The sequence below is a fragment of the Rhinolophus hipposideros genome (genome assembly GCF_964194185.1).
Source record: "Rhinolophus hipposideros genome assembly, chromosome: 7".
Classification (NCBI taxonomy): Eukaryota; Metazoa; Chordata; class Mammalia; order Chiroptera; family Rhinolophidae; genus Rhinolophus; species Rhinolophus hipposideros.
In genome coordinates this window covers 18,891,913-18,918,763 of record NC_138053.1, presented here as the reverse complement: position 1 = coordinate 18,918,763, position 26,851 = coordinate 18,891,913, and the positions used below count along the sequence as shown (strand labels likewise).

The 26,851-nt window shown below is 42.7% G+C and overlaps 1 protein-coding gene across 3 annotated transcripts in view; it reads left to right on the top strand.

Moving 5' to 3' along the window:
* Positions 1-26,851, top strand: part of TNFAIP8 (TNF alpha induced protein 8) — a 114,519-nt gene that overhangs the window by 69,335 nt on the left and 18,333 nt on the right. Inside the window, exon 1 of one of the 3 annotated variants that reach the window (XM_081053134.1) lies at positions 5,540-5,846. The exons of 1 other annotated variant lie outside the window; for it this stretch is intronic. In XM_081053134.1, coding sequence (XP_080909260.1) covers positions 5,816-5,846 — 31 coding nt within the window. In that variant the 5' untranslated portion in view covers positions 5,540-5,815. Of the gene's footprint in view, positions 1-5,539; positions 5,847-23,289; positions 23,440-26,851 lie in introns of those variants that run through there. One more of the 3 variants, XM_081053135.1, reaches the window with a different exon arrangement.

Sequence of the window (26,851 nt, the reverse complement as noted above, 5' to 3'; positions counted from 1 at the left end):
TCACCCCATTAACCTGGGCATAGTGAAGAAGGTCAGTCCTTTCATTTTCACTTTCAATCCCTGAACCACACACGGTAGGGCCAGCATTTAGGGCTTCCAAATAGATGCTCCATAGCTTATAACAATCTGGCCTTATTCACAAAAGTATTTGGGAAAGCGATGAAGGGGGACTCTTGTAATTTTCAGTGCTTCATCATGTTCTTGACTCATTTCATTGTTTCTACCCTGTTAGATAAGTGGCATTATCTTCATATGCACAAAGCTCAGAGGTGCAATGGCTTGCCCACTTTTAGAATCAGAATGAGAGAAGAATGAATAGGGAAAACAAAAACAAAACATCCTCGTGCAAATGAGGGAGTGCTTACTAGGCTTATGGGAATCGGGCCCAAGTCTCTGAGATTGTGCCTGGTGTTCTTTTTCCTGCTCCGGGCATCCTCATATCAGAGGAGGGTTAGTTTGGGTCCTGAATGAACTGTTAATTAAAAAAGAAAAAAAAATTTTGTAGTTTCATGTACCTGAATAAATAGAATCTATTGAACTTACAGCTGATTGAAAGCACTGGATATCAGAAATGGAGTAACTGTTTGAATAAGCATTCGAACCGAGCTATGTGAGCAGCTATGGCCAGCTCAAACTCTTTGGAAACCTCCTGATATGGAAATCGTCGAGTCATCCTTCTGCAAAATAAAGGGCTTGAATTTTACATGAGTAGTTTATAACAGAGTGAGAAAGTCTGAATATAGGACACATGAAGCCAAGACTGTATTATTTACTGTAGTCTAAAGAACATTATGAGTTTTGTGACCTTGAGCAAATTACATAACCTCCCTTTCTTTAATTACATGTCTGTAAAATGGGTACGATGACCCAAGGGAGCTAATTGGGAAATCTGAGTAAAACCTATATAAAGGGAAGGCGTCATTGCTAAGTATTATAAGAGAAAGACCATGGGTCATAAATTCTTCAGATAATGTTTTCAGACCTGATTTTGAGAGAGAGAATGTGTGTGTGTGTGTGTGTATATATATATGTTTAATCATCTGCTGAAAGATTTTTTAGCAAGGAAGATTTCTTAGGAGAGAAATAAAAGTAAACAATAGAAGCTTCGGAAACAACTGCATCCAGATGTGTTGTCCCCATGAGTGTGCTCACCTCAACTTTCATCACTTCTTCCCGTTCCCTCAGAATTCTCCACTCACACCCAGAGTACCAGCGAGCATGGGGGGTTTACTGAAGATGTAATGAGGAGACTGAGGAGAGGGTTTATCCATAACAGACTTCAAACTCCCAGGCAGGGCCCTGGGAGGCAGCTTTCTCCCTCTTCCATCTCCACACTTACCCTCAGGGTTCTTCCGTGATTCACAGCAGTTCTGCCTCATTCCGTTGCTACCTTCAGGCTCCCCAGCTCACTTCAGGACCCAGCAATCCATAAGCATAAGACCTTTTCAGGCTTAGGGCTTGGCCTCCTGAGAAGGTGCATAAGTGACCTGCACTGTATGAGCGTCCCCTTCTCCATTCTGATAAACAAAACTTTAAGACAAGGAGAGTGACATCACCTGAGCCAGGCAGGGACTGTGGAGAGACACCCATTTAGCCCCATCTCTCTTTTGGAAGGTTAAATGCAAGCGTATCTGAGGAGGATGAGAAGAATGCAACACCTGCACTCCCAGCCGAGTCAGAGCAGAACACAGATTCCCACATGTGAGGAGAGAGATTGAAAACTAACATTATATGTATGTAGGTCATTGAAGTCTTCAAAGCCTTTCAAGGGTATAGCCATCAATAATACAGAGTTGAGGAAAGCCTCAAAGTCAAAAGAAGAAAGCTACTTTTTATACCAAGTATAAACAACTTTGTTTTTTTTTTTACCTTTGACCTAAAATGTTATATGTACTGATTCAGTCTCTTGTCAGAAGAGTAGATATAAACAATATTGATGAAATGATGTTTCTGTGACCTAGGTTCTTATGACCTAGAAGCTGTAGGTATGTGACTAATTTGCAGAGATGCTTAGTATTTTTCACTGCCGAGAATATACAACATTCTTACATGTGAGCAGAGTATGTGATGCCTCCTGGATGAACTGCAATCTTCTTTTCCCAGTTCTGCTGGTCTGCTCATATGTGTGAGTTTGAAAACTTGCTGACCTCCCCTGTTCTTAACAGACATCTGAGTAACTGGAAGCAAAAGACCCCAAAGCCCAAGCTTTTGAAATTTTTTTTTTAAACAGCTTTATTGAGATATCCTTTAAGAGGAGACTTGTCTCAGCTGTTCTGTGGTAAAGCTGCTCAGTTTGGAGGTGGTATTTGTTACTAAATCTTCCTTAGGACCAAGGTCACATGGAAGGTTCAGTTCTTTAGGTTGGTGCCCAAAATTAGCAAAATGATAACCAGTAAGCTCCACGTGAGCAGGGCCCCTTTCCCTGTGCACATGTCAATATTTGATAATGACTGAATGAATGAAAAAACCATAAGCATCTTTGCCAGCATGTTAACTCTCTCTCCCATCTTGACACAGAAGGTGAGAGATTCATTCTTGACAGGGGTTCAACATAGTATTTAGATGCAGTTTGGTATTAAATGAGAAGCGTTGCTAACTTAGTTGCTATTTTGTATCAGGTTGTCTATCATAGATGGTTGGTATGACTCCCAAGCGCATTCCAAGCAGCACTAAACAGATAGTAGTGTTTCTTGAACATAGAAGAGTGAACAGGCTCCACCTACAGGAGATCAGAAATCATTACGGTGTACTGGAGCATATTCACTAGGGAAAGGAACTAATCCCCTTTTGAACAAATACAGCGTACTATCAAGTGACGTGACCGACCTAGTACATATCAGGAAGCTGCAGAAGACCAGGAAAGCCCCAAAGAAGCGGCTGACCTTTGTCACCATTTTGCAGAGTGGGGGCATGGGCCAGCGAAGTGTGCCCAGGGCTGATGGCTTTGAGGTTATATGGACTCGGCAGGATCAGCCTTGTCCACATACAGTCTTTCAAAATGAGCCAAACATTCCCTGCACTTGAGCTAGACCAGGGCATTAAGTTTCTCTCCAGGTTTCCTGACGATCATGGTGAATGTTCACAGATCGCCCTAGCTGCTGAAATGACTCTGAATTGAATTTCAAGGCTGATGTGGCAGCATTTGAACTGTTCATTCATCAGTTTTTCTCCTTGGCTAACCCGAGTAGGGCTGAAGGCCTTTTTGTGAACCAAGTGGAAAAACAAGTAGGACATTAAGTGCATGTATTTTAACACACCTTTAGTGGTTTGTGTGTAATTAGACTTGCAAAAGAACATTTAATAAAATAATTCTTATGGGGGCATTTTCTGAAAGAAGAGGTTGAAAGTGAGTTCTGCCTATGGCGGATGGGGCCTGGAATTTGGGTGATCTGAATTTGCATGGTCGTCACCTTGAAAAGGTGTTGCATCTTATTTCAATTATAGCTGAATGGGAGCTAGTTTATGTGTGAGGAGTACAGCCCTGGCGATATCCTGCAGGGTTCCCAGTGGACATCTGTGGACATCTGGGCTGCTGTGCGGACAGATGCTGTGTGTGTGGGTGGGCGGCTCCCAGAATGTCCTTGCCCTGGACAGGACAGAAGAGGTCGCTTCTGACTGCTGAGGGTGTATCTGTTTGGATTCGGAATGATCCTTTTGTCTCCTCCAGATGTATGAGGTTACTGAATGGAGGTACACATCTTAGCAGCTCCTAACCTACGATGTATGCTAGAGGTGACCTTGCAGTTAAATGTGACTTTCAGGAGGGTGCCTGCAGCCCGTTACCCTTTTGGTGGTGAGGTCAGTTTTCCGGAGGCTCTACAATATTGATATTTTCCAGATGTTTCTCCTCTTCTCTCCTCTCTGACTGGCTATGTCTTCCTCTCATCATCCCGCCCTTTCAGTGAAATTGAGATAAAATTCTGCTTGGAGTCTTAGGCATGTTAGAATCACTCAGCATTTGGAAGTGATTTAATATCTGGGCCTTATATTAATCTTTATAATAGCCTCCACTGCTTGTGAATAGCATAAATAACTGTTTTTCTATTTTCTTTTTTAAAGTTTATTGGGGTGCCAATGGTTAGTAAAGTGACATAGGTTTCATGTGTACAATTCTGTATTACATCATCCACAGATCACATTGTGTGTTCACCACCCAGAGTCAGTTCTCCTTCCATCACCATATATTTGATCTCTTTTACCCGCAAACAACTTTTTTTTTTTCTGTTGAAACCCATTGTTGAAATAAAACCCAAGAGTATCTTTTATCAAAGTTTATTTTTAATGGTGTGATAGTTTATAATAGTCTTTGTAGTACTTTATGGTTTTCAAATCACTTTTTGCTTATATTACCTTATTTAATACCAAACATAAATCTGTGAAGTAAATAATACTTTCATCCTCATTTTCCAGATGAGAAAAGGGAGGCCCAGAAAGGTTAAGTAATTTGCCCTAAGTCATAGAAATAATAGACGGCAGAACTAAATTTATTTCAGGCTCTTTAAATCCTCTTCACTAAATTTATCACAGTGCCTGTCCTCTTGTTTTTTGCCCACTTAAAAATGGGAAATTACGAAAAAGTAAGTGGCTGAAAAATAAGTTTACTAAAAGAATACAGCTTGTCTCACACTTTCCTCATTGATATTTCAGGTATATGATTTGAGGACATTCATCTATAATTGAAGTAATATGCCACACTTTTTCAGTAAGAGACAGAAGACAAGGGCTCTCACTAACTGGTATCTACCAAATGGAGAAATGGGGTTTGGGGGGGGGGGTTGCCTTCTTGACAGAAGACAGTTTGCCTTCTGTCAAGAGGCAACTGGAAAAGGAAAAGAATTTCTCAATCCTGAACAATTGGTAATAAAACTAGTGCTCTGCACAATTTGACCATAAGACAGGTATATCGGTGACAAGCTCCGGTCCCCACTTTGAGGGGAAAAAACAAGACTTTACAGTGTTCTCCAAGTGAGGACAGCCCTTTGGGGTACCTACAGGGCAGTTAGCTTATCTGGACTGGGTTTGAGTAAGAGTGCTCGCCCAGGTAATAGTTGAGTTGGCCCTGAATGAGTGCTCGCCCTGAATGAGTTGGCCTTGTCTGCTTTTCCCAGGAAAAGGTAGGGGGTGGAGCCCGCCCCTACTTTCTCCAGAAGGGCCCCCACCCCACCCCTGCCACTTGGGCTTGTGAAGCAGGTCCTTCCAGCCACATGGACCAATATATAGCCACAGTATTTTCCAGCAAACTACATTCAAAACCTAGCAGCTTTACAATCCTCAAGTTTTTGGCGTTTACAAGACGAGGAAAGTGAAACGAGCGTCGGAAAACATAACCCAAAGATTCAGAAGCATTTCTTTTACTGCCTATGTATTCGTTATTTCTGTAACACTGTAGCGCGCGCTGAGATGAAGGTTTTTTGTTCCTTACCGCACATGCATTTCGCTGGCCTAGCCAGTCTCAGTCACGCTGGCCCACAGCAGCCCTCTGCCCGGCCTCCCCCGCCCTCCTCCTCACCTGCGTGCGCCCTGGCCCGCCCGCCTCGCCGGTGGCCTCCTCCCTGCAACCCGCTGGGGCGCGCGCCCCGGGGGGCGGACTCTGGCTGCCCAGCTGAGACGCGATTCGTCACTCTTGCAGAACTTTCCCCCTGAAAAATCCGTGCACCAGAACCAGCCCTCCCTCCCCGGGGAGGTTTTGATTTTAGTGGCTTTCCTTCCTTTTATTTTCCGTTGCGTTTGGGGTTTGGCTGCGGAGTGAACTTGCGCCGCGGGTCCGAGTGCCATTTCAGAGGTAACCGGTCCCGCAGCGGGTCACCCTGACACCATGCACTCAGAAGTCGAAGAATCCAAGGAAGGTATGATTTTGATTTGTCTGGGGTCCGGCCAAGTTCAGCGGAGGAATGGGGAGGAAGGGTGTAGCAGGAGAGCAGATGCCCGTTGTAGAGTGAGCGGTGGGGACTTTGTCCGCTTCCCCCGCGCCTTCGCAGCTCGATTAGAGCTACAGATGCCCAACCCTGTACCCTCCTCACCCCCGCACCAGTTCAGAGGGGATGGGAGGAAGAGTCGGACCTAGCTCAGCCAGCCCCACTTGAGGCTGTTTTTCAGATCTCTGGAAACGGAACGCCCCCCCCCCCCTATTGACTCCAAGAATGCAAAATGTGCTCAGCACAATCGATAATAGCCGTAACCCCCGGAAGAGCCCTCAAAGTCGAGAGTCTCTTGAATAGGATTTCAGAAATTGGAAATGCCGTGTGTTTCAGGCTAAAAGGGGAAGCTGAGTGAGGGGGAGAAGTGAAAGCTCCTTACTTGGCTGATACCCCCACCTCCGCCACCACCTCTTGCTGGCTTTTCAGCAGTGAATTCATTTTGTTGGGGGGCTTTCAGGGGGCTGAGAGATGATGACGGGAGCCTTGTGCAGCTTGAAACTGAGGAGAGTTTGTTTCTAACTTTGCCAAAGCAAAGGGTTTCATTTACTCGTAACAGAGAACGGGTGACAAGGCTGGAAAAGCTCCAACCAAAACACAATTATACCCTGGTGTTAGTTCGGAGAGTTTATTTGTGCGTGAGTGTTTGTATGCTTTGTTTCCTGAAACTTTATGTATACAAAAGTCCTCTTGTAACTGGGGGTGGGAGTGGGGATAGTTGCGGAAAATTAGAGAGTAAGAGAGGAGAGAGTTCAAGATGGTGAAATTCTTTTCTTTTTCAAGTTGCCTCTTGACAAAACTGGTAAAATTCAAGGCAATCACTGCTGCTCTGGCAGCCTGAGAAGCAGAACCCCCCCCCCCCTCCACCCCTCATTTCTCCATTTGGGAGATGTCAGTTAGTGAGAGCCCTTGGAACTTGTCCTCTTCTGTCTTTTACTGAGTCTCCTCCCAAAGTGAAGCTCTGTGTTTCCTAATGTCCTCTCTGTGGACTGATGGTTACCTTCTTTTGCTGTGTGAGGGAAGCAGTCAGTAAAAAAGAGATTTGTTTAATAGAAATACGGGCTCGGAGTGAATGACAATGACAGCCAGGAGTGTTGTTTTTGAGCTTGATGTGGAGCTTGGGGGACTAATGTTTCCTTGCTGTGACCTCTGGCCGGATGGAGTGATGTGCCATGAATGCTTTTCTTTTCTGTCTTTTTAGCAGCAATTTTTATAATAAGTCAAAAGTAGTTGAAAGAAGGCAAAAAGGAAGTGGGCTGAGAGAAGCCAATGGTGAACTTTTGTGTCGATGACAAGTAGCACTTAAACTGGTATTTTCTCCCAGGCATGTTTTTCCTTTCTTTTGGGAAAAAGGGTTTGGGGAGAAAATAGAAAAACAGCATCCTGGAGTATATTATACCTTCCTCTAGCAGCACCCACATCCGTCCCTCCGGCCCAACTTTCTGGTTGTAAGCCTGAAAACTGGAGTGTAAAGAGGTCCCTTAATACTTCCCCCCTCTTGCTTGTTCCTCACCTTGCCTCCACTTACCGTCTTTGTTTACATTCTACAGATCTGCAGCAGAGTATCCGGCCCCTGTAATTTTTACAGAAAGCCCAGAATGTTTCTTTTCAAATAACATGAGGTGCTAGGGATGGCAATTAGGGTAGGATACAGAATAGCTCTTGAGGGAGGTTGATCAAATACCTTTTTAACAGATGTAATCATTGTAGCTTCTGCCAGGAAGTAAAGGATGTGTTTTCATGTATATATGTGTGTGTGTTGTGTGTATGTGCGCCTGTGTGTCCCTGGCAGTTCTTGCAAGGCTGATTATTGGCTGAGATATAGAACCATTACTCAGATGTCTCAGAAAGGAGCTATGTTGTGTAAATAACTCAGTTATCTTACTGATCTTTTTCCCCTCTCCTTGTTTTTTTTTTTTTTTCTCTCTTCTGATAGACTTCATTCAGTGTGAGATCACCTTGAGCTCTTCACAATGTCTGCATGGCAAGGAAATTGTCTTCAGATGCTTCATGCCTGATTTGCTGTAACGGGAGATACTTTTAAGTCATTATTCTGAATCGCAGCGCGAGACTAGTATACTTTGTTTGGGGTTGAATCTGAAAAAAATATCAAGTCAGATCCAGAGGTCCTTGGAGGCCAACATATTTGTATATGTGAGTGAATGTAGAAGCAAATGACTGGGGATATTGTTAAGCCATCATAGGTTAGAATGGACTTGACCCCATGCCAGGAGCACTGAACTTCCATCCTCAGTCTATAACCACCTCCTAAAGAATTGATTTAATTTTGCCTGCTTACCAATGAATAGGTGATTGTGCTTCAGTATTAAACAGAGAAAAATAATCCAGGATTCACGTTATTAAAAGTGAATAAACTTAAGATATGCAGGCATCACATGAATAGGGAAGCAAGAGAAATGAAAGAAGGAGCCCACTTTACTGCCCTCGAAAGGAAGGATAGCGACAGTTTCCAGTGGATGAGAGGTCTCCTGAGGAAATAGGTTGATGGCTCCATGTTTGCCATTTAATTGCCTCTTGTAGAGGAAATTACTTAATTATGAAGTAGGAGAAATGAATGGTAGTTGAGAGCTCTGAGGACCTTTCTAGTGCTAACCATCCAGGGATCCAGGGCTCTTCTGTCCTGGTATTGAAACTTCGGTACCAGAAGCGAGGAAGTTGTTGTTAGGAAGGGGTCGCTTTGTGAACCCTTGGGAAAGAGTCCAGGGTTGCTCTGTGAGCGAGGTGGGCTCCTTCTCCTCTGGCCGTAATAGCATTTCCCGCCACCACCTCACCTAGTTCTCTCAAGTCTCATCAGGTCTGCTCCTTCACAAAGAAAACAGTAGCCATTAGACAACTCCCTCAACTTCCTGCTCCCAGACTGACAGACTCACCGTCACCACCCCCACCGTCCAGGTGTCTGTGGAACAGGTGTGTGTCCTTCCTACTGGAGAAGGCCACTCCTTTCAACTAGGGCTCCTCACATCAGTCAGCCCCATTTCCTTGGCTTCTTCCTTTCTGTGTGTGGACATGCTCAAGCTCCCCACTTCTGGGTGTTGGCACGTGCTGGTCTTTTTGCCCGAAATAGCCTCTGCACCTGACCTTTTTTCCTGATCGGCTGCTGGTTGGAGGCTTTTTCTGAACCTCCAACCTGAATTTGGATCCCTTACTGCCCATTCTCAGAGCACCTATTGTTTTCCTCAGTGGCGTTCACCATATTTGTAGCATCTCTTCTCTAAACCACAAGCTCTTAAGGGCAAAACCATCTCTGTTTTATTCTTTTTGTCTCCAAGATCTACCCAGTATGAAGTGATCATTAAATCTTTTGTAAAATGGATGAATGATCTCCATGTTTAAAAGGCAGTTCTCAACACTTTGTCCAATTTTAGACATTTATCTCTCCTTTAAAATGAACCCTTAAAAAAAAACCTTTGGCATGGTTCCTGCTTTCTCATTCTTTGCCATCCCTCATCCCACTGAAGTCTCCACTGAAATTGCCAAAATCACCAGTGATTTCGCAGGTGCTAAAATCACCACTGATCCAGCATTCATAGTTTTGCCCTGGTCTTACTTGACTTATTTATTTTTATTTTATTTTTTTTTTTGCAGCAGCAGTTGATACTAATCCTAAACTTTCCTTGTTCCTATGACACTACACTCTCCTGATTTCACTTCCCTTTTGTACCTGTGTCTTTCTAATCTCCTACACCTCCAGCTTGGGCTCTTCTCAGAGCCACCTGTACAGCCAGCAGCCTGTGAACACCATGCTTTGAATGTCAAATAGGTACCTTCCATTCAACATGTCCAAATCGAGCCCATCATTTCCTACTCTTCACAAATTCAATCCTCCTTTTGTATCTTCACTGAAATCATTGCTCTCTTTTTGGCTTCCAAACTATACGTCTGCAGGTTGTCCTTGACCCTGCCTTTTCCTTTATCTTCACCTTCCACCTGGTGCTTCATACTCTTTATGTCCCTTGCCCTTGCCTTGGTTCAAGCCCTCCACATTTGTACCCTGGTGTGTATAATAACCACTTTTGTTATCAGGGTTCTTGGTTGCAAGAGATGGAAATCGATTCCTGCTATCACACGCAGAAGAATGTATTGGAAATATATTGGGTAGCTCACACAAAAAGGCTGGAGAATTAGCCTCCGAAAGTGTATCAGGAGACGTAGCCAAGGACATACTCAAAAATTACTTGGTAAGGACCTCACCATGGCCTTCCCCTCCTCTGTATTTTTCAGTTCTGTCACTGCGGGGATGCCAGATATGGCTGAATATGTGCTCATTCTCGACATTCAAACATCCCAGAAATAAACCATCTGATTCATCAGTGCTAGAGTGTGTACCTGCCCCTTGCTGCCTGGGGGAGAGGGAACTTCTGGTTCCAGCTTTGATAGTGGAAGATAGGGGCCTGACTCCTACCACCATTTGCAAAATGAGGACTTCTCCAGAAATAGGAAGGGAGTTCTGACGTGGATCATGAAAACAGCAGTGAATATCTACCTCACCACCAGACTAGTCTGTCCAACCATAGAGTGGCCCTGTTCCTTTATTTTCTTGTTCCCTCCACAAATGATGTTTCCTGTGTTGGGATCACTCTCTTGGCTCTCCCCAGGTGGGTCACATCACCAACTGGACCCGGTTTGGAGTCGCTGCTCTTTCAGAGAGTTCCCATGAGACCCTCTACTTCCCTCAGCTGCACCATGTTTTCATGTATTATGGTTACTACTTTGCTTTTCCTTTGCCTCCACTTCATTATGAGTTTTTTGACAGATTTGTATTTCTTTTCTGAATCCCCAGTGTTTAACCTAGGACCCAGTAAAGCATTATCAACTTAATTAATTTAAAATGAGTTTATATGATATGCAGAAACCTTTACTGCTTAGAAGTCTGCTAGCCTCACTTTACAGGAATAGTGCCTTCCAAAGCTAGTTAGGGTTGCTTAAATTCTCCACTAAAGTACTTTTCATGGCAGAGACAAAAGAAAGCATGTGTCTTTTATCGCTGGGATCAGGGACCAAAGGGTCTTGCCTTGAAGTCTGCAGAAACGATTTTGAAGCTAAAAATATATTGAGCTCTTTCAGACTTGGTGCTAAGGATCTGATTAGGTACATTAACTCATTTAATCCTTATATAATAACCCTCTGTGTTAATTGCATGTAAAATGTAAGCAAACTGCGGTTCAGAGAGGTTAAAAACCATACTGAAAAACACAAAGCTAGAAAAGGTAGAATCAGGATTAGAATGGAGGCCGACTGACCATAGGACTTGAGCTTTCAACCCTGATGCGATACTTCCAGGAATGTCCAAAAGCTGCTCTCCCCATCCTCAGGTAAGCTTGGCACTCGGGAGGATGCTCCCTGTGGTCCTGTATCTGTACACTAGTTTGAGAAGCCAGGAGTGGAGACACCAGGTGTCTTGGTGGAGAAAGAGAAGAGCCCAGTCCTTAGCTCTTTCTGTGCTGCTCAGGGGCACCCACAGGGAATCATGAGGGCATCGCTCTAGCCGTGACACAGGAGAGCTGGGAGCCCAGCAGGCCTGGGTAGGAGGTGCCTGGAGCCCGCTGCAATGAGCGGAACCCGAGTACCTGTGGGGCAAGAGAGGGATCTCACTGCCTGGGGCACTGGCCAGCTTGAGGACAGCGTGTAGTCTCCCCTGGTCACTGATGTGAAACAAGGTTCAGGTAATGTGTGTGTTATGTTATCACAGCTGGGTGACTTTGTAGCATCCACTGGGTTTCACGTTTCTTTAAAATCTGCAAGATGTGTATACATGAGGGAGTGAGCCCCAGCACAGTTGTGTTTTACTCGGTTGGTTCATCATATCTTCTGATAATATGTTAATTTCTTGGGAATATCAATAAGCATTTGCCCTCTCAATGACAGCCCTCCCCGGATTCAGTGTCATTTAACAGGCACCTAACCTGTTCCTCAGTATTTCTGTAACAGTTTGGGGCTCCAGGTTACTGCGAGTCCATCTCAGACCACAGACTACTCTCTATAGTCTGTCATAACTGGGTCCCCAGTTCCCTGGCGGGTTTTCAGGAAGCCTATTTTGATCTGTCAGCTTTCCAGTCCAGTGACTGAGGTCAGCCAGGTGCCAGCACAGAGGTATGCCTGAGGGCTGTCCCCCAAGCACGTTGTACCAACAGGCCACCTTGTAGAACCTTCCAGGTACCTTATCTTTCTGGTCAGAGTCGTCCCACCTGCTAGGGATTATAACTCTCCAGGGAGACAAAAAGTAGAGACCTCCACTAAAAATAATGGGACCAATACCTGGCAGAGCATTTATCATAGAAAAATTCAGTTGTTTCACGGTGGTGACTTATTAATACCCTCTTCTATCATCAAAAAGCCCAATGGTATTATGTACGAACTGCCATACCCTGTAGTGTGCTCACTGTTTTCGCCTCCCGCGGCGTGGCAGCTTATGCGATAGCATTCACTGGTAAGCATTACTGTACTAGTTTCCCCCTCTTCCTTCCCTTCCCCAGCCCTTGCTCTGCAGGGGGAATGAAGAGGAAGGGAACTGAAGCAGTGGTTCAGCTCTGATGATAGGCACGGCACTGGGTGCTGCTGACCTTGAGGTCACCTCTGCGGTAAAAGGTACAGCCTGTGCTCTACAACACTGGACATTGATATAATTATGTTTCCTTTATGTCGCCGTTAGCCTTGGAGTGTGGGGTGCTCACAAGGGCTAAGAGTGGACAGTCCGGTTAGAGATCTGTGGCCTGCTGTCTCCTCTCCAATGGATGTCACTGATAACCTGGCATCGCCTGGCATCCCCAGCTCCATATGCTTATGTATATTTGGGCCCTTTCTTCCTCAATTATGAAATTTTTATCAGGCTGAGAATGCGTCACACCTTTCTTGTCCCCGAATTACAAATTACGATGCCATGGAACAATCAGGGAAACATGGCTGATGAAATCCCCTGCTCCTGGCTGTTGATAATCCAACAAGTAGGTGGGTGAAAGAGAATACAGGCGGGCCAGAAAATCTCAGGACCCAGTGATTTCATTTCAGAATAACGCAGGGTCCCTGGGTTTGCTACCAACTGTTTATTTGTCAACAGTTCCTTCTGTTTGAGAAAGATGCTTACAACTTGGGAAACAATGAGATGAGCATAGTTGTATACCTATTCATTTAGTGGATTGTGCCTAAAAAGATCGTGGAAGCTGAATTTTTAAAAAGTCAAATCACTATGTGTATCTGTAATATTTAAGAAAGACCTGCTATGAGAAGCCTTTTGTAATTAAAATGACTCTCTGTAACAATACAATTAGAGTTACCATGACTTTGAGTTAAAAGCAACTTTGCAGGTCCTTTCGTCTAACCTCTTCAGTTTAGAGACGAGGAACCAAGGCCCAGAGAGATGATTGATGTCCAGACACTTTTGAATACCCTCGTGTCTGTTTGGTAAATAAGAAATTTTGCAAATGTAGGTTTTAGCATCCTGGATTTTTGTATGAGATCTCCTCGAAGCAGGACAGACCCAATCTGGCTACCTTTGGGGTAACTTTACAAAACTTAAATGGAATGGTTGAACACATGGCAGTTTCCTATTCCACCTTCTTCTACATGTAAAGATGAGGAGGCATTGTGAAATCAACCTTAGCTCTGCAAATAGATCCTATGAAATCCTTGGTTTTAAAAGTGATAGACCGAGTGGGAGGCAATTCACCAGTGAGCTCATTTGTTTTCATTCCTTGGAGAACATCCTGCAGGAAAATTAGTCAGTGAGAGTGCTGGTTGGGCAGGGGCGCGCGTCCTTGGGGAGAAGGTGTGTATGTGTGTGGGTGCGAAGGGAGTCAGCATTCAGACACCGGACATGCTGTTTCAGGAGCTGATGGGCATCTCATAGCCTGGTTTTCCCTGGAGCACTGCAGGCCTGGTGCGTCCTGGGAGTCAGAACACGTTCTTTCTCAGGAAGTGGCTGTGGAGCAGCAGCCCACTGTTCCCCCAGCCCCAGACAAAGATATCTGAAAGAGCAATTGCTTAAAGCTTGTTCTCAGGGATTAAGAACCTTGAAGAAACGTTAGATATAGAGCTGTAGTGTGTCCTGAGTGACTAACTGCTGAGTGAGCAGTAGTCTGAGAATCTGCAAGTCTGTGCAAAGCCTGTGTTATTAGGCTGGTATTTTGTGGTATTTATGGTTTTGAAGTTGCATGGAGTTTGTATTTGTGTATGTAGTATTATCTGTGGACCTGTGTGGAAGTAACACTTGTAGTGACAAACAAGATTTAATTTCATAAATAACTGTGAGCAAAGTTTCTTCCAAGGAAATGGTGAAATAGAGACCATTAAACAGAAAGCCCTAAGTGACCACAATAGCTTTAGGCTTCTGAAGCCTTAAGACCTTATTTGCCCAAGTCATGGTTGACTGTCAAGAACAGACTAAGCGACTCACGAACTTTCCTGCCCATTTGACAGGACATCTGTGCTTGATGCCAGCTCACCTGGCCCAGGTATGTGTTTTCATGTGTCCCACTCAGCTAGGCTGAGGAGCTGGGGACCAGAGGTGTCCCGGAAGCACAGGCCATTCTGCTTGCCATGGACAGTCCAGTGTCTACTTCCAGGGTGTCACCTCTCCCTCAATCGCTGTTACCTTCCCTGGGCTTCGGGAACTCATAGCAACAAATGTAGACTGAGTCAGTACCTCCTCTGCAGAGCCTGGGGAAACAGGCGCTCGCGCGCGCGCGTGTGTGTGTGTGTGTGTGTGTGTGTGTGTATGTGAGAAAGAGAGAGAGAGAGAGAGAGGGGAAGGCCCTGCCCTCCAAGAACTTCTGGTTCAGGAAATCAAGTATAGCACATGTGCATTCATAGGACAAACATATATAAGAGGGAACATAGGATGAGTGCAGCTCAGAACATGAGACAACAGATCTTGAGAATCGAAAGGAGGGAGTATTCACCAAAAGTCATGATGGGCAGCAGTGACTTCACAGAGGGGTTAGCGGGGACTTCAGCTTGGCCCTTTAGGCAAGAGGGGAGGAAAGGAGTGTGAAGGAAGGAAGTGTACAGTAGTGTGGAGTAGAGGGTTCATGGAGGGTATTGGTGGGCCATACTGCAGTGGTTCATGGGGCCAGACTAGAAGCCAGGCTGCCCAGAGGGACACTTTCAGTAACAGACTGGGAGTGAGGAGACCAGTTCTACTCCTGCCTTTACCCTTGGTTGTCTGTGCCACCTTCAATCCCTGATTAGTCCCTCTGAACTTCAGTTTCCTCATTAGAAAAATGCAGGCATTGATATTAGACGAAAGCGTGCCTGAGATACCTTCTAGGAGGGAAACATAATTGCTGTAAGGAGTTGGGTTTTGAGCTGGAAGAGAGCAGATGCAAAGTAGTATTTTAAGAATAACAAGCTGGGGTGGCAGGATGGCTCAGTTGGTTAGAGTGTGAGCTCTGAACAACAGGGTTGCCGGTTCCTTTCCCACATGGGCCACTGAGCTGCACCCTCCACAACTAGACTGAAGACAATGAGCTGCAGCTGAGCTTCTGGAGTGGGAGCCAGATGGCTCAGCTGGTTCGAGCACGAGCTCTCAGCAAAGTTGCCAGTGAAATTCCCACATGGGATGGTGGGCTGCACCCTCTGCAACTAAGATTAAAAACGGCGACTGGACTTGGAGCTGAGCTGTGCCCTCCACAACTAGATTGAAGGACAACAACTTGGAGCTGATGGGCCCTAGAGAAACACACTGTCCCCCAATATTCTCCAATGAAATTTATATAAAAACAAACAAACAAACAAATAAACAAACAAAAAGAATACCAAAGAATACCATGGCTGAAAAAAGCCATGGTCTGGAGAACAGTACCAAGCCTGGGTAAAAGAAAGTGTGAATATCTAGTCATAAGGGGAGAGGTGATTGCCTTATCTGATCTCTGAGGGAAAGACTGAAGAGAGAGGAGGGCTGGGCCTCTGTAAACACCCACTTTTACAAGGGAAAGCGGTGGATGCAACCAGTGAAGGGAACAGAAATGGAGTAGCTCAGAAGTGGTAGGTGGAAAACAAGGAGAGAACAAGGGTTTTGGAAGCCAGGAATATGAGAGCTCCATGGAGGCTGTGGTCAGCCCTGTCTGCAGAGAGATTCTGTAGAAGTTGGCTTTGCTGTCTTCTCTTTGGGCCTCAGCAAAAGCTGGGAGCCTAGGTTTGAAGAGCTTATGTGCTAAGGGATGAGAACACATCATGGGAATGAGGGAGGCATGTGCCCAGCTGTGAGCAAGTGCCCAGCCTCCTGAGGAAGGGAGACTGGATAGTCATCATCTGTCTCCCTTGTGTACACCTTCACGTCCTAGCTGCCAGCAGATTCCTTCCGGATCTCCATTGCCTCGGATTTCCCCCAGTGGCATCACACAAAATTAGTCCTGGTACGTGAGGGTGACAAGTGACTATAGGCAGGAGATTTAATCCAGCTCCTCATCCTGGGAAAACGCTTTGACCACTCTGAGAATTAGGTATTTTTTTCTCTCCTTCCTTTTGCCCTTACTTCCTCTCCCCTGTGTTTTTTCTTGGTGTGACAGGAACACACGTCTTGGAAAACCGCTGCTGCTTCTGCCAGGGATACCCTAGAATTGACACATAATCTGGAGCTCTGAGGACTTTAGTCTTATAAATGTTAAATAGGATTTGGGCCACACTGAGAAGCTGAGCCATTCTGAGAAATTTTTCATGTCTCCTGAGGTGGTAAGCCGTTGTCACATTGGTGGAAATATGCTAGGTGGCTTGTCCCTTGTGAGAACCAGTGAGATGATGCTTGTGCTGGATTACATAGCGTCACTTGGGAAATGCTGTATAGATAAGGAAGCTTCCAGTCACACCCAAAGGCAAAACCTGCCCGTGGCCTGCCTATGCTATTTATACCTGATTAAGAAGTACTCATTTCACGTTCTGTAAAAAAGCAGGGAAGGATGGGCTTGTCCCAGGGAACTTTTTCATTTTGTAAAGTTATTTGATAAAAGGAAAACATTACTGCCCTGACTGTTCTCCTTATTGTCAAAGCACTTCTAAAAACATTTTCACCTTTTGAGGGTTAAGATTAGAATTAAGTCAGTTATGAAATAGCACCCCTCCCCAGTATCACAAGTTGGACTCATGTTCTTCAGAGAAAGGAAATAATTAAAGGAGTCTCTCAGCAGAGTTTTCGAGGAGGTAGACTTCAGGGGCAAGTAGTACCTACTGAAAGGAAAGGAGAACTGGGAGACCAGAATAGCGAAGGAAGTCGAGGGATTGGCCATTTGGCAGGTGTTGACATTTCAGGGAACCAATGAAATAAACCAATGAAATAAATAGTGAGTGGGATCCAGGCCTGATGCAGAGCCTCCAAGGGAAGGGGTAGGCGTGTGGAGAGAGAAAGGAGGGGAGAAATAAGGAAATAACTCTAAAATGAAGAGGAGAAAAAGTGTGCAAAATTAGAGAGGTGAGCAGCAGTCAAGTAGGATAACGGATTAGAAGTTTTGGCAGTTTATTTTGTTTGACTTTGTAGTTCTCAGGAGGTATGATTGTGTGCTGGTCTCCAGCGTATGACACAGATTTGGAGTCCATGAAATAGTGGTGTTTGCAGGACACAGAAGCACTCCAGTTCTCAGGCAGGATTAATGCAGGGGCGCATAAACAAGGACGTGACATTGAGGAATGCAGCTGCTTTTCCAACTGCTAAATTGGGGCCAGTCAGCGAGGGCTGTGTTGTATTGGCTTGGATTTCTAGTGACTTTCTTACGAGGTTATAAAAATGATTTCCTCAAAAAGCTTGCAAATGGCAGATGATGAATTAGAAAAGCATTAATGCCAGCCTGTGGGAGTCATTTCAAAGCTGTCAGATGGTTTGTGCCATTTATTTTCTGGAAGTCCAATGGAACTTTTGGTGAATGGTAGAGAGCCATCACCCCCTCCCATGAAGCTGAACCTAACTTCTGGGGGGTTCGCTCGTTAACAAGTCTGATGGTAAGCAGACCCACTGAAGAATTTCAGACCAAGGGTTTTTATGGGCAGGACTGGTTTAAATTATTTGGCTCACTCCACCAGAGCTCTGACTTGATGATCAAGCTGATAACCCTATAAGTACAAGAGAGATTACTTGTCATTGCTATCTATCCCAGAATGCTTTGGGGTTGCCTCCTCTGTGCATGTGGTTCAGGCATGGGGGAGGGGAACTGTTTGTTGTTTTTCTCAGCAGCGAACTTTAGCTGACTTGTTTCAACATGTGTAAGGGTTAATCAGATAAATTATAATTGTTGTTAGGAGAGTCAGTTTAGCTGAAGCCTAACACAGCCCTCAGGGTTGCTGGGGTAAGGGTCACTCTTAAAATCTTTGTGTTCTTTTCTGTCCAGAAATGGGTTCTTTAATGTAACACTATGGTATTAGACGAGTGATAAAGTTTACATTCCCGGTTTATATTTTAGTCCTCTGCATACTTGTTTCTTTAAAACGCTCAGACGGCCCTTTCTTTAAAATATACAATTGGACCAAGTTAAAAGAAAAAAGGAATACATTGATTTTGTTGAGACAGTCTGCAGTCTTCAGGCATTTTTGTAAATGAATATGTGGAATGTCAATTGGATTATTTAATCCTAGAGGGTGGGAGTGGGAGAGCTGGTATAGTATTTGGTAGCGGTATGCTAGAATATCACAGAAATTACCAGCAAATTGTCTCTTAAAGTAATATTGTCTGTTGTTTTCAGTATTTTTCCCCCATGGCACCATCTATCCCTATTCAGTGAAATAGTCAAACCTGTTTTCATTGTATATCTTTTAAAGCTTCAGTAAGCCAGATTTTTTTTTAACATTTGATGCTGTTTTTCATTCCATGAATGACTCAATTGACTAAATGCAGGCAGCTACTAAACTTGGCAGTTGGTTGCCATCATTGTGCCCCTGGACAGGAAGTGTTCAGTATAGATATGACTAACCAGTTTCCAGGCTTAAAAATAGGGTGGGGGATTTCTGGACAGAATAGGTCTTTGTCACTCATTTCAACATGCCTGACGCGTGTGAAGCTCAAAGCCAGCCACTTTGGTTTCTCATTTTTTCCAGGCCATCACTTCACCTGACATTTCCTATTACACAGATTGAAACTTATTTTATGGTGTTGGTGTTTTGGTGTTTTTTTTTTGTTTTTTTTTTGTGTTGTTTTTTTTTTGATGGAATAAGAGGATATTTGAATAGTTGTGAGTGTCAACTAGAGTCAGTATTCTCTTATTGCTTCTTTTATTTTTAGCTTCTTTTAAATCATCACCCTCCAGAGGTAGATAACAGGGAAATAATGTTCACTTGCCCATGTAGCACCTTAAACTAAAAGTAGTGAGAATATGCCTGAATAGCGGTATAAACTGTGTAACTTGTCTTTTTGAATCCAAGGCCTTCTGGAAGTAGCATTTCCCCCCGACACCCCCAAAAGTTATTTCCAGTCCATCTAGTGATTCTTAGATTACTTTTTGTCAGGTAGCCCTTTAGCAACTCAAGAATTACACTATTTTGACAGATGCCAAAAGGTTTTTCATCATCTTGTTGCCTACAGATATTGTTTCAGGACTTTCAAGATAACTGCATATTTTATTTTTTTTCTTGCTGTCTTCCTAAGTAATGTAATTCTCCCTCCTTTAATAAAAATGCTTTTTTTCTCTCTGATTCTAAGCAGCATTTTGTTTTGTTTTGTTTTATGGACTTAAGAAGTCTTAACACCACATTTTATGGCAGTGCTAAATTAGACACTGTTTATTAAATGACAATGTCCCTAACAATAAGAACAACAAAAAAAAGTGTTTCTTTTTCTGAATCCTTAACTCTGTGCAAGTGTTAGTCTATGAGCTTCTATTTGTTTTTCAAATAAAGAACTGTGCCAGGGAATGATGATTTAAAATATGAAATGCATGCAAATATTTTTAGGTTGGGTTAGGGTAGAGTCAGTAGTGATTCTTCGGAACAACTAGGCTACTTTTGCCAAAGTTAGAAATACATCATAAATTTATAAAGAACAGGGGTGGTTACTATAATTGGGTTGAATGTGGCTGTTGCTCTGAATTCTTGTTGTCCCATGTTCCCCCTCATTGTCTCCTGCACTATTTTCAGGACGAGGCAGGACAGAGTAGAGTAATCCCTGCTGTGCTTTGGAATAGAGCTTGATAAAAATGGAATCCTGTGCCCCCAATACCCTATACCTGTTCTGGTAGGATGTTTTTAGAGGAGAAAGGGAATTGTTTATACAAGCCAAACTTTCATTGAATGAAATGATTCCCTGATTTAAAATGTTAATCTCCTCTACCTTTGCAGTGATCAAGACTCTTGTAGTGGGAAGACTCGTCTAGTTTCTATGATGACGGTCACATTGTGGGGAAACAGAAAATGCTTCATAACCAATGAAGTGCAAGGATGGACATATGGCCCAGAGGGTGAAATATTTTGCAGAATTAAAATCTCTGCTGTTTTCATGTGATTCATGGGTCATCCAAACATTGATGATGAGCCATCATCTGGCCTTGCTGTCTGGTTTTTAGGTATAGGAGGGCATTGTACTTGATGGGTGGCTATACCATCTATGGTGTCGCAGTCAGCCTAAACCAAAATGGCCATTCAGAATATACTGTACATATGAGGGGGCATTGAAGAAGGCCTGGTAGGACCTTCTTCTTGCTGGGTGCCTTTGAGGCCATGTGGGTGATATTCAGTGTCCTAGCGGTGTTTTGAATCACAGTAGTTGGGCCTGAGCTCAGGGCAGACCCATGAGAGGGCTTTAACCAGACCAGGTCTGTCCAGGCTGATGGGGGCTGTAGCAGGGGAATGTCTTACTTTGTTGAAAAGTGATGGAAACTGGAGAGTTCTTTCAAATTTGGGTCAGAACGGCTTTATTATTAAAACACTTCCGGCACATCTTGTGGGGCAATGGAAAAGAGAGTGTTGTAGGTGCAACTGTTGTCTTTCAAATGCCTGCTTCACCCCGCCCCCCCGCCCCCAGTTTTTCTGTTTTGCCACAAAAGCATCTCGCTGTTTTGATGCATTGGAATTGAACATCTGTGGAGGTCTTTCCGGGTTCCAGCCATTGGGACATGGATCATCTCAAAGAAGCTTATTACTGTTAAGTCTAGTTTAAAATAAAAAGCAATTTTTAGGAGTAAGATTAGAGAAGAGAAAACTGTTACTTGATTGGGAGACAGAGAAACTGTGAGTGAAGTAAAGGAGGCCTTTGGGCTGAGTAAACACGATTTAATGCTTCAAAAAACTAAAATCTCAGCTTTCCTTCATTAGTTTATACCTAGAAGATGAGAAATGGGCTTTATCAGACTTTGACAGCAAATGAAAGGCCTCAAGCCTCTTTAACTGTGAACATATACGCTCTGAAGTTCTATCAAATAATACGTGATAGAGGCAAACTACTGGTCAAAATGATCTTCGTTGTGCCTGGAAAGCAAATCTTGCCTCTAAAACCAGCACTTTGGGCCCCAAAGTGCTGGCCTTTCTAGGCTCGGGCCATCATTCTGCATTGAGCCCAGAGACAAAGGAAGAGCTGTTACTCAGACCTGTACTGACCTAACACCGGCCACCAGCCAGAGTTCCGGGCATCTTCTCAGCTATCCCTAATGATTTAAAAATATATACGCTAGGATGTTTCAGATTCTTTACCCTCCATCAGAATGCAATGATCCATAAGTCAGCTCATGAAAGGATGACCCAACCTCTGACCCCTCAATACTGTATTAGATGCCATTAAAACCTCAGAGAGCTGGGAAATGATTAAGGCCTACATTTGGAACCTGGACTCTGAATCCAAGAATTCCGTAGCTTCCTTTTTTTGGTGCCTGTTTCTAAAGTTGCTATGTTTTGTGATAATATCAATTGAATGGAAAAAATATACTCATAGATGCTAGACACTTGCTAGTCAAGATTTAAATTCTTTTTCATGTTAGCTAGAGTCTTTAAACATTCATCTAAACATGATTTCTAAATTTTGGTGGGGGCAGTATGGCATATGGTTTTATTGAATTCTGTAGGATGTAGTGGAAAATATGTTGTTTTGATTTCTCAATGGAAAATATGGCAGAATTCACTTGGGGTATTTGCTATAGAATGTACTCTGCATTGGAGTGTGGGTGGAATTCTGGCATTTGTGTATTTGTATGCGTCAGGGAAATAAAGGTACAGAAAAGCACTTGTCAGTTGCCTATATAAAGACGAACTGTACAGCTGACAGCTTAAAAATACTGTATGAGACAATATTTCATGTGCAACAATAGCATCTGTTTCCTTCATTCCAAGATCAACAAATGGCATTAGATATGGATGCTGAAAACTAAAGAGAAAGACCCCTTCTTTTTGGCAAATCCGTTAACTCACCTCATCATCCATTCCAAAGCAGGAGTAGACTGAATGGCATAAATGGAAAATTAACAGGAGGTTAGTTCAAGGGGGAAACTGTTCCGTTAAGGTAGATTTAATTTTCAGATTTAGAAACTGACTCAAATCATACATTCTAAAAACTTGATTCATCTTTTGCCTAAGTGTGTAGTCTTTATAATATACATTGTCTCACATTTTACAGATAAATTCAGTATTATTTTTTTTCTAAGATATTTTCTGCCTCTTGCAGCAATGAGAACATTAGAAATCACATGAAGAAGAAAAATTCAATAAAGTAGGTTGTCTTTATCCATAGAACGATGTTTTAATTGGAGGTTCTGTTATTTATCAAGAACTTAATATAAAATAACCAATACAGATGATCAGTGATACTTCCCAGGTACAAAGACATGACATAAACCTTGCTATTCATTTGACTCAGAACTATATTTCTAGCCTTATAAAATGAGCATTAATGCACCACGTGTGCAGATCATATAAGACCTCCACTCTTTTAGAAAATCCAGATACCGTAAAAGTACAAACTGACCATCATAAATTATTTCCTACTATATTTGTAAAACGTTGCGTAAGTTAACGTTGTTTGTATTTGCTTCTGGTGATCTTTGTCTTGTATCTTGTCTCTTTACCAAGTTGACCCTGAGAGTGTGAACTGATTATTCTTAGACATGAATGACACCTGGAGTTACCATAGAAAGTGCTTGGCACTTGTGTCTATCTCCAGAAACAAAGCCTAGACACTGTAACCCCCGCTCCCTTCCTAGCCTGCTAGGCACACTTACTTCTCTTTAAAACAAAACCTGCCCTAAATAGGGTAGCTCTGCCTTATCACACCAAGAATGACTTCCCAGTAGTAATTGCATCCGTTGCTTTATAGTACCCCCAAATATAAGAAAGAGCAAAGAGATGCAGATATGTATTCCTGTGCCTTTCATCATATCGAGCACTTTATCTACTAGGACATGTGTCAGTTCATTTAGAAACTGATTTGGAATTTTTAAGTCACTTCAGAACTCCTCACCAGGGATATCAAGACAGGAATGAATACTCCAGGAATCTTACCACGTGTAAAATAATTCCAGGAGCCTCACTGGAGAAGGATACGCAATGTGGAAGCTCCGTCTCTGTCCTTGAGGAGTTTTCAATCTAGAGGAGCTATCAGATATGCACATAAGTAAGTTCATGAAAGGGGAAGGGGAATGCCACATTGGTGAGACGGGTTCAAGAAGTGCCATCTGTGGCTGAGAGATCAGAGGTAAAACTGTTGCAATAAGTGGCATTGGCAGGAAGCTTTGGAAGGGAGGGACATGTGGTTGTTTCTCAAAGTAGAGTGTGTTTACCATTAGTGGTGGTACAGTAAATGATGTGAGGAGGCCCCAGCCATAGTGTGAAATCATCTTCAATCATATGATTAGTCCCATTTCAGTTCCCTTGGAATACTTTGCACCCTTAATGGAGAAGGCCTGGGGCTGTATGACTTTTGCCGCCTTACTCACAGTGACTCACCTCCTGTTGTCTCTCACAGGTAGACATGGAGCTCATGGCCTTTGGCAGGCAACAATATTTTGCTAGAAATGAATAATATTAGGTATTTTTTTTCTCATTGAATTTTTATGATGTAAATTTTTTTCATGATTTTTATGATGATGATATATTTAGGAAAGCAGTACCAGTTTCCATTCACATTGTGTATATGGTTTCTTTTAAAAATATTAAGTAACCATAGGGAAATATATAGATAGTAAGTAGAAAGCAAAGGCAAGTGATGACAATGGCACAAAAAGGGCAGGGGTTTAGGATGTTGTTTATGTAGCTACAGGATGGCTTTTTGAGTGGAAAGAAATATTTCGGCAAAGATCCTGGGATGGAAAATGCAAAGCATTTGGAGGGAAAGGTGCAAAAAGAAGTTGTGGAAGCATAGAGATCTGTTGGAGAGTCCCAGCTAGGAAGCTGTCTGGCTCAGTTTGATTGGCAGGTAGGGAAACGGAGGGCCATTAACCCTTTAGAGTCACTACTGGAGTCACACCCAAGGCTCTCTGATTCAGAGTAGTTCAAAGCAAGGGTAGCTAATCATATGTGTTGGGTCATTTCCTGGCTCCTCAGGTGGTATATGGAGAGGGCCTGTTTCTCCTCTTGGTGCCCCACAGTGTTGCCAGAAAGTCAGATCTATTTTTGAGAAGATGGAAATGTGAATTTTTATGTCACTGCTCCCAATTTTTACCTATTTTTTGCTAATTACCAAAAATAAAAAAATAAAACATTATGAGGGCCCGTTTTTAGGGTGATGAAAATATTCTGGAATTCGATGGTGGTGATGGTTGCACGACATTGTGCATATAATAAAAATCACTGAATTGTACGCTTTTAGAACGGTTGCAGTGGTGAATTTTATGTTATATGAATTTTATCCAATTTTGAAAAAGGAAAAGACATGATGGGGGCCAAGCCAAAGGTGTTACCAGCTGAAAGTTTGTCATCTCTGTTTTAAATGGAGGAATTACTGTTTGTACTTTTGATAATCCCAACATAAAGCACCTTTCCACAGGGGAGCCAGTAACCAGGAGGAGTTAGTGGGAGTCACACTGTGACCCTGCATTAACCTTTAGGCCTCTGTTTTTCTGCCTGTGGTCTCCATGGCTTCTTCCATCTCTAAAAATAGGACTGGTGATAGACATGGTAAGAGGTGGAATGGTGGCCTTAATTCTGGAATGCAGAATGAGTCAGTGAAAAGACAAAGCTACAAAAGGTGGGGGCTGCCAAAGGATTTTAGAAAAGTGAGTTATTTTGTTGTTATTAAACTTTGGCAAATAATGTAACTGATCAGACATAAAATTGATCAGTTATATTATTTGCCAAAGTTTATTTTACTCAAATATCTACCATTAGGGAAGCAATCCATCTTCAAGACAGCAAGTTAATATATTTAGAGAAAGGTTTTTCAGTTCTGACAAGAGAGCGACTATAATGGTCTTTTTAGTTATTTTCTTTAACTGAAAAATGAGTTTAATGTACCAAGTATGTCTCATCAACACCAGAGAACTGTAATTACTTTAACAAAACTATTTGTCTTTATGGTTTTGGGGGGCGTTGTTATTTTTAATTCTAAATATCATTTAAACTAGCCATTTTCAATGAGGGCAAAATATAAACTTAACATTTTACGTTATTTCCCAACTTAATCTTCAACATTTTGTTTCTTAACAAAGTATAAAAGAAAAGTAGAGTTTATACCTTTTAAGATTTCCAGTTTTTATGAATTAAAAAAAAAAGCCCTCTTTTTACTTTACAAAAGCAACATCTATCCTAGGAACTATCTTCTTATTATCTTCTTATCTCTTCAGAGTGTGGGTTATACAGTAAATCTTGACAGTCTGAAAGGTTATCAAGAGATGATTTTTTTTGGATGCCTATCTTTAGTTATTAATTGACTCATTTAGAATAAACTTTTTCCAAAAGATTACATTGGAATATTCATTTCTTAGGTAAGAGTATTTGATATATGATACCTAATTAACAGTAATATAATTCATTTATAGTCTTTTATTTTGCTTGTATCTTATAAAATGCATTATGCATTCCCCACTCCTCCATTATCTTGCCTGTATTTCCAAAATTACTGGAGAATGTTTTTAGTCCAGCAGATACAGATTAACTGAACATCCATTATGCCAAGGAATAAATAATAAATTGCAACCAATCCCAAGGATTTTCCTTTCAGGAAAAATGGAAGAGAACAAATATGATATAAAGCAGTTTGCAATTAGTGTTAGAGACAGGGTAGAGCATTAGTCAATAAAGGCTTCAAGGAAGTGGTGATACTTGGGAAGGATCTTGGGTGAATGGACAGGATTTCACCCAAATGGCTCTCCTTTGCTTCCTTAGCTGAAATGTCACTTTTTCAGAAAGGCCTTCCTCAAATATCCTGGAGAAAACAGCAAAACTCCCCCTCCCTCCACCATCCCCTCTTACTCTTCAGCAACACACACAACTCACACATACCTTCTTTATCTTCTAGCCCCATCACTACTTGACATTTTTTAATGCATCTGTTTGTTTGTTTGTTTGTTTGTTTTAGATCTCCCTTTACTAGTATCTGTGCTTTTGAGAGCAGGCACTTTGCCTGGCAGACAGTAGGTGCTCAATAAAAATGTGTTGAATGAAAGAATGAGTGAATGACTAGGGGAAAGCTTTTCTGTTGTAAGTCTGTTTACTGTGTAGAGCTCCAAACTGGTATGGAAAAGCCAAGTTCAAATTTCTCCCTGAATCTTTATAAATTTGGCAGAATTACCAATTCTCTGTGACCCAGTTAACACATTCTATAGAAATAAGGGTCAGATTTAGGTGCCGAAATATAGCTTCCTGAAGTCTATGACTAAATAACAAGTGTTATGAAAACAAATCATTATTAGTGTTAACCTTCCCGCCACTTCCCCCAGAAAACCCTCCTTACCATCTCACTAGCTATACATAAATTATGTTTGGATTATTTCTATAATCCGTAGGACTCACACATGTCCTTTGCTTTCTAACATATAGGCACACTGCTGGGCAGAATTTCTAACTCTTAACTAGCCAGTGAGTGTTCT